This window comes from Pimephales promelas, chromosome 10, assembly GCF_988280905.1.
Source record: "Pimephales promelas chromosome 10, fPimPro1.hap1.1, whole genome shotgun sequence".
Classification (NCBI taxonomy): domain Eukaryota; kingdom Metazoa; phylum Chordata; class Actinopteri; order Cypriniformes; family Leuciscidae; genus Pimephales; species Pimephales promelas.
In genome coordinates, this window is record NC_142778.1 from 33,830,900 (window position 1) to 33,845,594 (window position 14,695).

The 14,695-nt window shown below is 39.0% G+C and overlaps 1 protein-coding gene across 1 annotated transcript; it reads left to right on the plus strand.

The window, feature by feature from the left end:
- The first annotated feature begins 359 nt into the window (after positions 1–359).
- On the plus strand, positions 360–14,007 carry caprin1b (cell cycle associated protein 1b). Its single transcript, XM_039683971.2, has 18 exons — positions 360–518; positions 1,094–1,273; positions 3,294–3,356; positions 3,443–3,529; positions 6,056–6,294; positions 7,227–7,309; positions 8,251–8,400; positions 8,488–8,540; positions 9,593–9,673; positions 10,063–10,230; positions 10,302–10,410; positions 10,795–10,856; positions 10,978–11,085; positions 11,225–11,350; positions 11,690–11,843; positions 12,687–12,890; positions 12,979–13,085; positions 13,466–14,007. Exons 2-18 carry the CDS (start codon positions 1,094–1,096, stop codon positions 13,550–13,552), a joined length of 2,061 nt encoding a protein of 686 aa, XP_039539905.2. The 5' UTR covers positions 360–518; the 3' UTR covers positions 13,553–14,007.
- Positions 14,008–14,695: the final 688 nt, after the last annotated feature.

A 14,695-nucleotide genomic window follows, 5' to 3' on the forward strand; every position in this document is an offset into this window, starting at 1 on the left:
CAGCGAAATAAAATAATACACAGTCCCACAATATAATACAGCTATTTCAGCTTTGTTTTTATCTAATTCAACTATGTTTTTTTTAAGTCAGCCAGTTCGTCTGGGTTCGTTTTCACACGCGCTCAGTGACAAATGCATATTAGGAGGTCATCGCGTGCCTGCTTTTGAACTGAATACATTCTTAGTGTTTTCTATCATTTCACGAATATTGCTTATACCTGTCATGAATTATATTTATTTTTAAGTCGTTGTTTATTGATTACTCGCAGTAATCGTAATGATAAGCTGCATATAAACGTAATTTAACCACAGGCAAAATCGCCGTCGCCTCTAAAAGGGGCCCTTCTTCATTATAAACCTTTTTCTCTCCTTTCAGTCGCTCTCAGTTGTCGGTGAGGCCGGCGGGGCGGATCCCATAGTAAATTAGAAGAGAAAATAAAAGCAAACAAAATCAACGCTTCGGCTTATTTGACTCCAGACTATTGTTTTATTCCCTTGTGGACACATTGCGCATAAAGGTGAGAACATATATGGACTTAAATCACTGACGTGAACGACGTTTTATACAGTCCGATGATGATCTGCTGGACAGTTTCTGTGTGTTATGCGGACAATGGGTTGCTATGACAATATTTTGGAATTTAGTCTACTTTCTATGTTTATATTTAACGAGTTTGGTTTATTATTTTAAAAAACAAAACAAATATGGTCTATTTAGATAGGATTGTATTAATCCTACTGTCCAGTCATGACCAGCTGAAAAATCTCGTCTGTTTTCGTTATCTAATTATGAGTATGAATTGAATATAACGTTATGATTACCTATATATATATATATATATATATATATATATATATATATATATATATATATATATATATATGATTTTGTTACTGTCTAACACTTGGTATAACTATTTTGGTCAGTCTGATCAAAAGAGCGATAAATGATATAATCGAAAATTAAACCATCGTCGATTACACATAAATTATGATCCTCTCATTGCTATTCAAATCGGCTGTTTTAAGCATATTCATTCGCGTTGTTATTGGTTTGTTCAGAATTTTAAATCTGTCCTTTATCTATGATTAGATGCCCTCGGCAACAAATGGCACCAGGACTGTGAAGTCTGCCAGCCCAGACTTGGGATCCGCTCCCGGATCAATGAACCAAATCACAGCCAGCAACCAGCTGACTGGAACCCAGTCCGAGGCCATGAAGCAGGTGCTGGTGGTTCTCGAAAAGAAAGTGCGCAATATGGAGAAGAAAAAGGTACCAGTTTCCCTTTCAAGTCTATATCATGTCAACCCAAGCATATACCCACATATATAAATTATTGGATGTTTAATAAAACGCATAGACACAAATGTGATGGACACATCAATGGTGTGAACTATTACTTAACTTACTTAAGTTAAATGACAATAAATGGGTTTCGGTTGTTGTATTTCAATGTCAATAATCTATTATAGGTTACACCGTCTCCAAAGCGGTTAACCAGGCCAATTTAACGTTTATGAAACCATTAGCACTACGCTAGTACTTGTATGTATTTAAATCAGTTCATGTGAACCTATATCTTAAATATAAGTTATAGGTAATGTTACGTTTAAAAAATATTGCCCCTTTCACTGTTTTTTGTCGTCGAGCACGGATGCTAACCGGCTAGTGTTCGTAGTTTTGGCACATGCTAGCCACTCAAACGTTATTGCAGTTCTCTCGACAAATGTTATGTACATGGTTACTTGTTTACATTGTCTATACGTTCCGTGATATGACGCAAAGTTATTTCCTGCAGGTTTTATCAGTTGTTCTGATCACTGCGTTTCGCACGCACATGGAGGTAAAGCTAACATGGCGTCGGTTCGGCGTGCAATAAAAAAAAAGGGAACTGTCGGCGCAAAGATGCATGTGAAGTTGTTTATGTTTTGGATGGTCTCAGGCTTGTGTTTGTGGAGATTAGCGGGTCACAGACAGGTGTGTCCTCAGGACATGCAGCCTTTGGATAGTGCGGGTTTCTGAGCTTTGCAGGAGCGACTTTAAACGTCGAGACAGGGCAGCATATTGCTTTAACTTATGTTTTATGACGTTTAGTTAGAGTAAAAGAGGAATTTAAGCACCCAAATGCTGTTCAAACCTGTTCAGTGGAACACAAAAGTAGATGTTAAAGACCCCATGAAATCAAAATGTAAGGTTTTTGTTTCTGGCCTTTTAGTGTGAATATGTTTGCCTTATTGTTTTAGAGCACACTAGCTTATAGTAACACTGACAAAATTCGCATTTAGATGTTAGCATTCAAAACGTACGCCAATATGAAGAAATGGTTTTAATGACATCACTTTGGGCTTCAGCTTCTCGTCAGATTTTCTGTCCAATCAAATGCTCGATGGAATCTAAAGTGTCCCGCCCCCTACATTATAAATAGATGCTGAAGCTGTGGCCAAAATCTGTAGCCTGGGAAAACCCAGACAACTTTCAGAGCAAATCTAAATTTGCCGGAAGTTAGTCTCATTCAGCCCATTTCCAATCCGTCAAAATCGCGGCACCAATCAGAAACGCTGGGGCGGGCTTTACACGATGACGACAGCGCTTGGGATTTTGAAGCAGATTTTGTAGCCTACATTACAAAGATGGATGCCGCCGCCGAACATCACTCGTTCGAATCAGCTGTTGCCAGACCATAACTCGGTTACAACTAAGAATGGATTGGTTTTAACCAGGCTACAAAATCCTCCACTGTCCTCCGGTTTCAGTGAAAATGACGTCAACGCATTGAATAATGCGGCGTGTTTCAAGCCACTTCAGTGGGCCTTTATGGAAAAAAATCACGACTGTCATCATGCCTTGAAGTGTATTGTGACTGTCATAGTTATTTTATTTATTAACCTGCACTTATGGGCACCTGTCATTAAATTGTGATGTTTTGATTTATCCGTTCTGATTCCGACATTGTGCGTTTGTGGAAAGTGAACTTGACCTCTCCCTTGGACCCGGTGAAATGGGATAATCTCCTCGTAACTCGACCACATGCTGCAGCTTTGTGGAGTAAAGTCCTCTGTCTTGATCCATGTTAAATAGAAAATTTGATAATTGCAAGATTGCAAAAATGGTATGTGCACAACTGTTCAAAAGTTTGGGGTTCCTAAGTTTTTATTTTTTTATAAATTAATACTTTTATTCTGCAAGGATGCATTGAATTGATCAAAAACAGTAAAGATATATACATTTACATGCATACAGAACTTTATTTTTCAAGTGTTATTATATTTCCGTTTTACTTGTCGTCTTGCAGAGCAAACTTGATGATTATCAGGCCAGGAACAGCAAAGGGGAACGTCTCAACCAGGACCAGCTGGTAAGTTAACAAAGCAAGCGTGTTTTGTTGTCCCTCAGTTGTTTTTCAGATTTCCTCAAATCTGCTCTTTTTCTTAATCACTTTAGGAAGCCCTGTCTAAGTACCAGGAGGTATTCCATAACCTTGAGTTTGCACGGGAGCTGCAGAAGAGCTTTTTGGCATTGGGTCAAGAAGTGAGTACATGAAAATTGAATTTGCTCTCTTCATATTCTATGGTACCAACGTTTATTCACTGGAATTATCACTTTTTACAGCATGAGTCAGTTACTGATGCTTTGTTTTTTAGTACATGCTGATACCAAGTGCCAATAACTGCATTTTCATTGCATTTTTAAAAATATTGGACAGGGATAACAAAATAATATGAATTAAATTGGTTGGCTTAGCAAATAGAAATGTCCTAATTATGCCTGTTAAAATGCATCGTAGGAGATGCTGTTACTTTCACTGGTAATATGATTGCTCAATCATATTTTATCTTTAATTTAATACTATAACCCAGTGAATATTTAGAGCTGCTCTTCTTTATTTTTATCTGGTGCTTCGGATGTTTGCACACGGAAAACTTATTGAAATATTGACGTGATTACTGTACTGCCTTCCTTTAATAATGTAAGGAGTCACTCATTATACGTAAATCATCTAACAGTCCATGTTGTTGCATACACATGGATATACGGGGTGGTGATGGCGCAGTGGATAAGGCATGGACACATGCCTTTGGTGTGAGAGACCCGGGTTCGAATCCACTGTGAGACACCAATGTGTCCCTGAGCAAGACACTTAACCCCTAGTTGCTCCAGAGGTGTGCGACCTCTGACATCAATAGCAATTGTAAGTCACTTTGGATAAAAGCGTCAGCTAAATGAATAAATGTAAACATATACGATTTAGTTTTAATTGAAATGGCGCATATGTGCAGACTAGTGAATGATCAGCAATTAATAGCATGCAACAGATCTCTCTCTTTGCCATCAGTTAGCATTGGTTAAAATGCTCTTCGTTTTACTGTCTTTGCTGCTGCCATGTCTGTTTCTTTGTCTGGACACAAGCGCTGTACTGTACACACCACGTTGTATTGGTTGTTGTTAAATGGATACTCCACTTTTTTTGGAAATAGGCTCATTTTACAAATCAGCCGATTTTCTGATATTTAGAAGAATATCAGTAACCAGACAGTTTCTGGTCTCATTGACTTCCATAGTAGGAAAAAAAATATACTATGGAAGTCAATGAGACCAGAAACTGTCTGGTTACTGATATTCTTCTAAATATCAGAAAATCAGCTGAATGGATTCGAAAACGGTAAAACTCAACTTACTTAACTTACTTAACTCTTGGGGAGTTGTAAAATGAACCTGTTTCCAAAAAAAGTGGAGTATCTTTAAATCGGAGTATGAGTAGTACAAATCAGGCCCAATAATGCTATTGGGATCAGTGTGTCATTAACTGAAATGTTTATATCAGGGGTATCCATACTTAGTCCTGGAGGGTCACTAGGTGTTTCTCAATGTCAAGGATACTTCCTTGGCAGGACGGGTCCTTCCAAGTCATTTCCTTCAGAGGCTAGGCAAGGGTCCTCTTTAGCGTTCGGAGAACATGTAAATGGAACAGGCTAGCAAGTGCACGTCATTGCGTCATTACATCAGTGAAAGGTCCGCTTCGGCGCTGCAAAAATCATTGTGCTGGTGTACTGCACTGTTTAAATACACTTGACAGTCCTTATTTTGTCTTGTCAGTCCTCATAGAAATAAATAAATAAAGGGATAATGTATAACCAGGCGGTTGTTATAGTGAATACAACCCCGCAAACTCTAAAGCAGAGGGGTCTTGATCAGCCGGTTGTATTCGCTGTAACAACCGCCTCGCTATACATTTTCCCACTTATAACATGGCTACCTACCAAATAAATCAATAATTTGACACAAAATATTGATTTAAAAAGGAGTTTATTCATTCAAAAACGATTATATTACCGGAGTTAACAGAACTACCTCCATAGCAACATGATCTAACGTTAGCTGTTAAAACACATGCAATTGTAAAATATGTGACCAACAAAAAAGGCTATGAAGTAAAAATTAAAAAGTGAATCACCAGTAAAAGGGAACAGCTTTAAATCCCCTAAGCAAATTTGAGCCGATATGTGAAATAGTTTAACAAACATTAAATAAATGGCTAAACTGAAATTATACTTGCTTACATTTGAAAGCATATTGCCGTTATCACTCCGACTCCGCTAACGGTCGACATTTTTTTTATTTTTTGAACAAGATAGCAAAGCTGCGCATAGGATTGTGGGTGATTTAAGAGCGCGAAGGCTACACATATGCATCCTTTCCTGTGTATGGGATATTTTCCGAACGAAGGACTCAGTCCTTGGTTGAAATTCTGAGGATCCTTGACATTGGAACAGTCCTTCGACGGACGTCGATGACGTAGCATCCTCGAAATTCCGGCTTCCGAGGATCCTTCCTTGACATTGAGAAACGCCTACTGTCCTGAGAAGTTAGCTCCGACTTGCCTCAGCACACCTGCCTGGAAGTTTCTAGTAAGACCTTGAATAGCTGGATCAGGTGTGTTTAATTTAGGCTTGGAGCTAAACTCTGCAGGATGATGGCCCTCCAGGAGCAGGATTGAACACCCCTGGTTTATATGAATCGGTGAGAATGTGTCTCACAATCCATCGCTTTGGATAGATCCAGAAGAGTGTTAAGAAAGCAGCACGTCGTGAGCAGCTCCAGCGTGAAGATGTGGAACAGAAAAGGCTGAAACGGGTTCTGGAGCTGCAGTTCCTCCTTGATCGACTCGGGGATGAAAGCGTGCGACAAGAGCTTCTGCAAGGAGCCGGAGGACCTTCACTGCTTACTGAGAGTGACCTTGCCTCCCTGGATGAGTTTTACAAGCTTGTGGGGCCTGAGCGTGACCAAAACATCAGGTGAAATACACAATTCAATCCTGAATCCATAAATGCAAACTAAATCTTGGTGTTCTACCAACTGCAACATGAGTTTTAGATGCATCGTGAAACACATTTTAGACATTGCATGGGGCACTGCATGTTTTAAAGTTTGCCAGCGTCTTTGTAATGGGAATTGTAATCGATGTCCAGCAAAATTTTAAAGTAGTTTCTTTCAACTCTAGACAACCCGGGCCGACCTTCCAGATTATTTTAGATGTCTCAATAATTAAAACGCCTTATTGTACTCCTCAGCTTCTGTAGTGTTTAATAGGAAGAAATCTTAAAACGTTCTTGGGTTTGGTCCTGAGGACTTGATTTTGAGAAACACTGGTTTAAAGGGACAGGGACTCAAAAGTCTTGCGTTTGTCTATGAAACATGATGTTGAAAGTCCAGATTTCACCATAACAAGTTTGAAATGGTTCATAAAGCCATTTATAAAAGAAATCCACTCTAATTGAGCCGTTTAATCCTGGTCTTATGAAGAGATGTGATTGCTTTATTTGGACTGATTTAAATTAGGTGTTTATTAACATATAGATCAACGCTCTCAGGAGTGTAAGAATCAATGCGGTTTATTCTCGCACATCATGCAAGAACTGATGAGGCTCGTTTCTGTGTGTCAAGCAAGCTTGATTCATATGTATTACTTGACATGAACTTTGAAAGTCCCCACAGATTTCTGTTGGGTTTCATTAAAAATGTGTCTTTTGGATTTTGGAAAACAAAAAACATGAGGATTAAATTATAATTTTTGGGTGAATAATTGCTTGATTGGTTTGTTCACCCAAAAGTGAACATTGTCATTATTCTCATAAAGTATTGTCTTTTTTTTTTTTTTTCATTGGCTTTTCTTTTTATGATCATCTCAGATAAAGTATATATGTAACGGACTGCTTTTTTTACACAGGTTGACTGACCAGTATCAAGAAGCATCACAGCACTTATGGGAACTTTTGGAGGGGAAGGACAAGCCTGTAGCTGGCACAACATGTATGTCAAAAGGAGTTTTTAAACTACAGTCTGAGACCAGTTTTGTTTTACCTGAACGAAAACTGTCTGTTATACTGCGTGATGTGACATGCAAACTGGTATTAAGCATATTTAAATGTTTGTACAACTTTTTACACTGGTTTGGGGCAACAATAGTTTTACCATTTATTTCACTGTACAGTTATTTAACTGTAGTGGCTAATGAATCTGAAGAAAATGGCTTATTTTCGCATTGCACAATATGGTGACTAGCTTAATGCTCGTGACATGTTAATGGCTAGTTAAAAAGCACGTCACAATATTTCCATGTTCACTGGGATGCTTAATTTTAGCCAGTGAAAATGCATCATAAATGTTCTATCACTTACAGAAGCCGTGCCTTAGAAAGCTTCTAGCACTTTCCTTCCTTGGTATTCAGTGGCAGATCATGTGCCTCATGGCATATAAATACATCCATTTGCCGTGCACCAGCTGGGCTGCTACAATGCAGTATGATAGTCCTCTACATTTAGGCCATTTAGTAACTCTGCTTTCAAATGGTAGTCCCTTAAAAAATCTTTATTCAGCAAGGATGCATTAAATTGATCAAAATGCTAAAAAAATCCTAAAAAAGTATAAATGTATTACTGTTTCCACAGAAATTAAGCTGCATGATAAGAAAAGATTCTTGAGCAGCAAATCAGAATATTAGAATGGTTTCTGAAGGATCATGTGACTGAAGACTGGAGTAACGATGCTGCAAATTTTAGCTTTACCATTATCAGAATTAATTACTTTTTAAAATAAGAAAAGTTACTTTAAATTGTAATATTACACTATTACTGTATTTTTTAATCAAGTGCGTGGAGTCTTGGTGAGCATGGGACTTTGAAAACATTTAAATCCTACTGACCCTAAACTTTGAACGGTGGAGTAAATGCTTTCCCCCCCCCTTCTCTCAGATAAAGCACTGAACGAAACGTTGGAACGGGTTTTGCAAAGCGGCTACTTTGACCGAGTGCAGTCTCATCAGAACGGAGTTTGCGCGGAGGAAGAGGAGCAAACTGCTCCGGTGGAAGCGTCTGAAGCCGAGGAGCACCCTCCTGTAGCGGGTAAATCTCATTTCATGTTGCTCAGTCGAGTGACTCATTCTGAAACTTCTGCAATCCAGAGTGATTGACCTTTATGTCTCCTAACAGAGGGTGAAATGACGGAAGAGTACGCAGAACCCATTCCAATCGAGGCGACCGAGGTGAGAAGTTGCTTAAATGCAGGCCTTGTGAAATGCAAACTTTGAGGGGTCACATTTGTCACATCTTCTGACATAGATGCTCATTGTATTATGAAAAATGTTCCTCCCCAGTCCAAAAAGCACATTTATTGAACCCGAAGGCCTTTTAACGTCAACACAAATGTTCAGAAATGCATTTTTCAGACCGATATGAAAGACAGGCTGAATGAAAATGCTGATTTTTTTTTTGAGAGTAGGTGGTGCTGAGAGAAATACCAATATTACCCCATACACAAAACCGCACTGCCCAACTTTCCTTTTTTGATCTCTGCTTGTTTACATAGAAGAAAAATCCAAGAGCCAAAAATGTCTGTTCAGATTTTATTATATTGCTTCAGGTGACACCAAATTCAAAAGTACAGAGAGAGTCTGTTTTGGGTTCTTCCTCCGATATTCACTGTCACTTAGCATGAGTCTCATGACCTTTGAGTGCTACCAAGCCATAATTTTATGTAACGACATCATGTGTCCAAAACCTCAAATCTTATTGGTTGTCCGTTTTCTTTGCAGTTGAGTGAAAGAGTTTAGATGGCCTCTACTTAAAACGAGTGACACTGTAACTGTAAAATGTTTATTGCACTATTTTTACTCCGAACATTCGTCTTGGTGTCCTCAAGTGTGACACTTGGGAAGGTAGTGCATTGCCACAAAGCTGCTATGATTAAGTCATATTTTACACCTGTGTGATTATAGTAAACGAAAACATTAACATTTTCATTACTTGAAATGAAATAACATTTAACTAAAATAAAATTGTATGATATTTAATGCATTCTGTTTCAGATAGTTGGCAAGGAAACATTTTAATTTGGTTAACTTTAAATAGGAGAATAGTTTAGAATAAGTGGTTGTGAAAAGCTAAATCACAGCTTTTTACACAAGTTTGCCTCAGGGATGTAATGAATGTGTATGAGTGAACGATCTTTCTGTGAGGGGTACTACAGTTAAAACGTTTGTTCAATTTCCTCCTGATTACCAATCATTTTCTTGACCCTTTTGTTTTCTCTTTCCAGTTTGTAAATAGGCAGTTTGTTTCGGAGAGCACATACAGTACTGGCGATGAGCAAAGGGAGGAATGGAGTGTGGAAACCGAGGTAAGCTTCTCTAGAAATTACATTGTATGGACTTGTCACTCACTCTTTTCTTATATTAGGTAAGGATTTGTGTATAATTGGTTCTCAACCTTCTTGAGTCCAAAGCTGTTCACAACGTTTAAAGCCTCCCCTACACAAAGATTTTCCATTTCCAATAATTCTTAAAAAAAATTGGGAGAAGTTTAAGAAACGTGTATTTGACACAAACATCTGTGGTATATTAGGCTGCTGTCACTTTATGATCAATGCACTGACCCAATATAGTCATGATATGCATCTGTTTTCTTGTTTGAGACAATCGTGGATGCGCACAGATGCTATAACGATACAGCGTGCGACCCTACACTGGATTAGTGTGTAATTGGGCTCATTTCTTGGGTCTGTCACAGGTGAATAACTCCATGGCGCAGCCGGTTCAAACCACCCCTACCCCTGTCGTCCCAGAACTCCACCCACTGCCCACAGTAACCCCAACACCCCCTTCAGACCCCGTGATTAGACAGCAGGTGGTTCAGGATCTCATGGCACAGATGCAGGGTCCATACAACTTCATGCAGGTGAGTTCTTTTGCAGGTTCGTTCTTTTGCCATATGTTTGTATGCATACTAAACGGCCCTTTGTTTCTCAGGACTCCATGCTTGATTTTGACGGACAGTCTCTTGATCCGGCTATTGTATTGGCACAACCTATGAAGCCAGGCTCAAGTATGGAGATGCCTCCGATGGTGTGTCAACCAGGTATGTTAATACATGCACCACATGGTTGTACAGTTTGCATTAATGTCCAGATATACCAGAATATAAGAGGAGGTTTTTGAGCGGACCTCTACACGAGGCACAGCTGATGCGAGGCGAGGAATTTTTTTTTCTTTTGAAAAACAGATTTTTTTCCACAATCAAATTTTTTTCACCTTGAAAATGGGAGGGTCGTCATATATATGGGTATATGTGGTACTTAAAGCAAAATCAAACTTGAATTGTTGTTGTCATTTTGAACAAAATCTGAAAATGTATTTCTAGGACTACTCCTAAATCCCCCTCCCCCAAAAGGAGTGTATCAGGACCTTTGTGGGTTAAGCGTTTCTAATCACTCTAACACACTGGGCTTTTGGTTTCTTCCAGCTCACCCAGAGTCTCGTCTCGCACAGCCTCCAGCTGTTGGCATTCAGCCTGAACCCACACAAGTGAGTGTAGCCAAGTTTTTCTGGATGAAAAGGAGTTTGCTGAACTCTCTGGAAATCCAAGATAAGATCAATGGCTTTATATTTGTGTAAAGACACGTTTGACAGTTTACTTTCTCTGCAGATCTCCATGGTTTCTCCACCAGAAACCTTTTCCACACCTCCCCCAATGTATCAGTCCTCTCACACAGCAGATCCACGACCACAGACCGACTCCATGGATCCCAGTCAGGCAAGTTGATTAAACCTCCAATCGCTTCTTGAATTGAACTGGCACTATGGGGCTACAATATGAGCTTTCTAATGTACCTACGGTTCACAAGTGTGCATTAAGTTATTTTTGGCATCAAAACATGACTTTTCCTCTTTAGGCCTCCATGCCATTGACAGAGCAGCTCCCTCCTGTCTCCCAGACCCAGGTGATCCAGCCTGGATCCAAACCCTTACACAGCAGCGGCATCAATGTCAACGCAGCCCCGTTCCAGTCCATGCAAACGGTAACATGCCTGAATGAAAATGACTAGATGTAAACTGGTCACGTCAGTAAGACTTAAACTTTAACTTGTGGGTTGGATGCTCTTTGACCTGGTTTCATAGACGGGGCTTATATTTGGCCTTAGTTTAAATACAACATTTAAGTAGCTTTTATAAACATACCTTAGAAAAAAAACAACAACTTAACTGTGTGCAGCTTGAGACAAAACAATGGAAGTGACATATTTTAAGATGTTGCATTCAGTTAAAACTGCATTTAGGCTTATTCACACTTGTCTGTGAAACCGGGTAATAATCTAATATCACGTGATCGCTTATCCTCAATTGGTTCTTCCTGACAGGTGTTCAACCTTAATGCGCCTGTCCCACCAGTTAATGATACGGACTCCATGAAGCTGGCCAGCCAATACCAGAATAGCTACAACCAGGGTTTTAATGGCCAGACGCAGCACCCTGTGGAGCAGACAGACATGCCACCAGAGCCGCTCCAGTCTGGTGAGGCAAATCTTCAGAATCCCTCAGATCATGTTTTAATTCCCACAATATAATGCTGTATATCGGCACTACTCAACATGTGGCCCATGAAAGCAAGCGGCCCTGGAGCCAGTTATATGAGCTTTTACTATTTCCTGAGGCCTGCAGAATGTCATTGTGGGAACACTAAATGTAATAGTAGAGGTAATGAACAAAAAAATACAATATATAACATGTTTGATTCCGTTCTTATCCCTGTAAATAATTGAAAAGAAGTTAATTGTTTTTAATAATACGCACCCCACTAGTGTTGCACGGTGCACCGATACTTCAAAAGCATCTCGATGCTTGGAAATTAAAAACATCACGATACCTACATTTATTAGTATCGATGTTTTTTCATGAATGATCGCGTTCCAGATTTGGTGTGTGCAACGCATCAAGCTTTTTCAGTGCCTCCCTATGGACGTCAGTGTTTTTTATCCTCACGCACACAGCGACAGCGAAAAAGAGCGCTCTGCTTGATTTAAAAAAAACAGATTTTAGCGCTAGATCTCTTATTTAATAGCGAACTAAATGAATTCTCTGCTAGTTAACTGGCAAACTTTCTTGTGGCATAGTTGAAATGTTTTTTTATTTTTCATACCTGCTTGGCTTATCATCTTTTACCCGTTCCACATTTGAAAAATAAATGAAGACAAATTCCAGGATTTAGTTTCTCTTTGCTTGTAGGGAACTTGAAATAGGTATTAATTTTTTTTTATATAAATGGTCTTAAAAAGACTTGAATTTAACTTGAAGAAACCTGTTACAGGAACCATGCATGTGTACAGTATGATTCATGTTTTATCCGTGTGTTAACAGTGGTCGGTGCCTTCCATTCTCAAGACCAGTCACTTCCAAACCCCTCTGGCCACCAGCCCATGTCCCAGCAGCCCGGTGTCCAGGGCAACGGCTTCAGCCGCCAGGCTCAGTCCTTCTACAACAGCAGGGGGATATCTCGTGGCGGTCCTCGTAACGCGAGGGGCATGATCAACGGCTACAGAGGACCATCCAATGGGTTCAGAGGTACAGAATGTCGTTGTGACTGCAGTTTCATTGGAAGGTCACTCAACTCATCATGGATGAGTAATTGGAGGTTTCCTATTATTTTCAGGGGGATATGATGGTTATCGCCCACCCTTCTCAAATGCTGCAAACGCTGGATATGGACAAACCCAGTTCAGTTCGCCGCGCGACTATTCCAACGGCAGCTATCCGCGGGTAAGATGATGTATATTTAATGTTTCTGAACAGTCATGCTCTGAATGAACCCTTTTCGCAAGCTGTCACATTTCGACAGTTATTAACATTATAAATATACTTAATGGTTAATGCTGACCAATGAAATCACTTTTTTTTTTTTTAAATCAGTATTTTTTCCCCCATCTTTTTGATGGTCGTAGAAACACTATTGTGGCAATATTTATTTTTTGCTATTGGGGCAAACGGAAAAATTATATTTGTTGTAGTTTCCCTTCACCATTTTAAGTGTACCCAATTATGATGACTTTCACTTTTGAGAACCCTAGAAATGTGAAAAGGGTCCACACTGTTGAGATGTATGAGATTTCTTGTTAATCTTTATGTTTGTCTCTCCACAGGATGGTTACCAACAGAACTACAAACGTGGAGCTGGCCAAGGGACTCGAGGGGTCGCCCGAGGAAACACTCAAGCCATGCGCTCTTAAGTCTTGTAAACTGACCTTATATTCGGACCACAGTGAACATTCAAATACTGAAGTGCATATGTGCTGCCCCTTGTTCCCCCTCTCTGTCTCCTCATTGGAATTGGTCATACGATGCCAACTCCGACATGTTAAAATGGAGAAAACGATTCAATAATTCAGAACGGAAGCTGAAAAGCTGCTGTCAAGATTTTGAAGCTACCCCATGTTTCTAACAGATAACTGTGAACTTGAAAGACGTAATTTATTTTCTTTTTTTTTTATGACATCTCAAATCCCTGGTCCAAGATTGGGAGTTCTCTTTCTGTCCCACAGTTTTGTTCACTCTAATTCATTTTGGTTCTAAAAATTGTTCTTTTGGTACTTTTTTAAAAAAAAAAGATGCTCCCAGACTCTCAGTTTGTAAAGTGATATTGCTTCAAGAGATTCAATAAAGCTGTTGCATTACCTGTTCTATATTTGGGTGTGTTGTTGTTGTTTTAAATCATATAGTCAAGTTACACATTTGGCTAATTCAGTATATTAGGCATTCCAATAAGTTACATTTCATACTAATGCACTTATTGGACAGCTGTCCAACCTGAGAGACTTTCAAGAACTACCATTTGGTAACATCCTTCAAAAGACAAATCTGAACAATTAACTTTTGAAGCACATGGTGCACTGGAGATGCATTTACATACAAGAAAGATGCTTTTTTTTTTTCCAGGAAACTTATCGTACACCACCATTTTTGAATGTCTTATTTTCTTAATAGCATTCGACTTCAATAACAAAATGTAATTTTTTCATTCTGTAGATGATTATTGCTCATCAAATCCTGAGTGGTTTCAAGAAGTTTAGGACATCTTGTTTGACATACATTCAGTACATTTAAAAACCATGAATGCAACAAAACATGTACAAAATGGCACAAATTTATATAAAAATCATACTTTAAAGTTATATTTATTTCCAGAAATTGTCTGTATAAATTTCTACAGAAGGACTACAACTCCCGTATGATACAAAACGACCTGAGCGCATAATGTAGCAACCTTTAAAAAAAAAAAAAGAAAGAAATTAGCGATTACGTTTTAATCATAGACTGTATAGACGATCTCTTTAGTTAATGTCAACAACAAGCCGTAATTTAGTAAATACAAA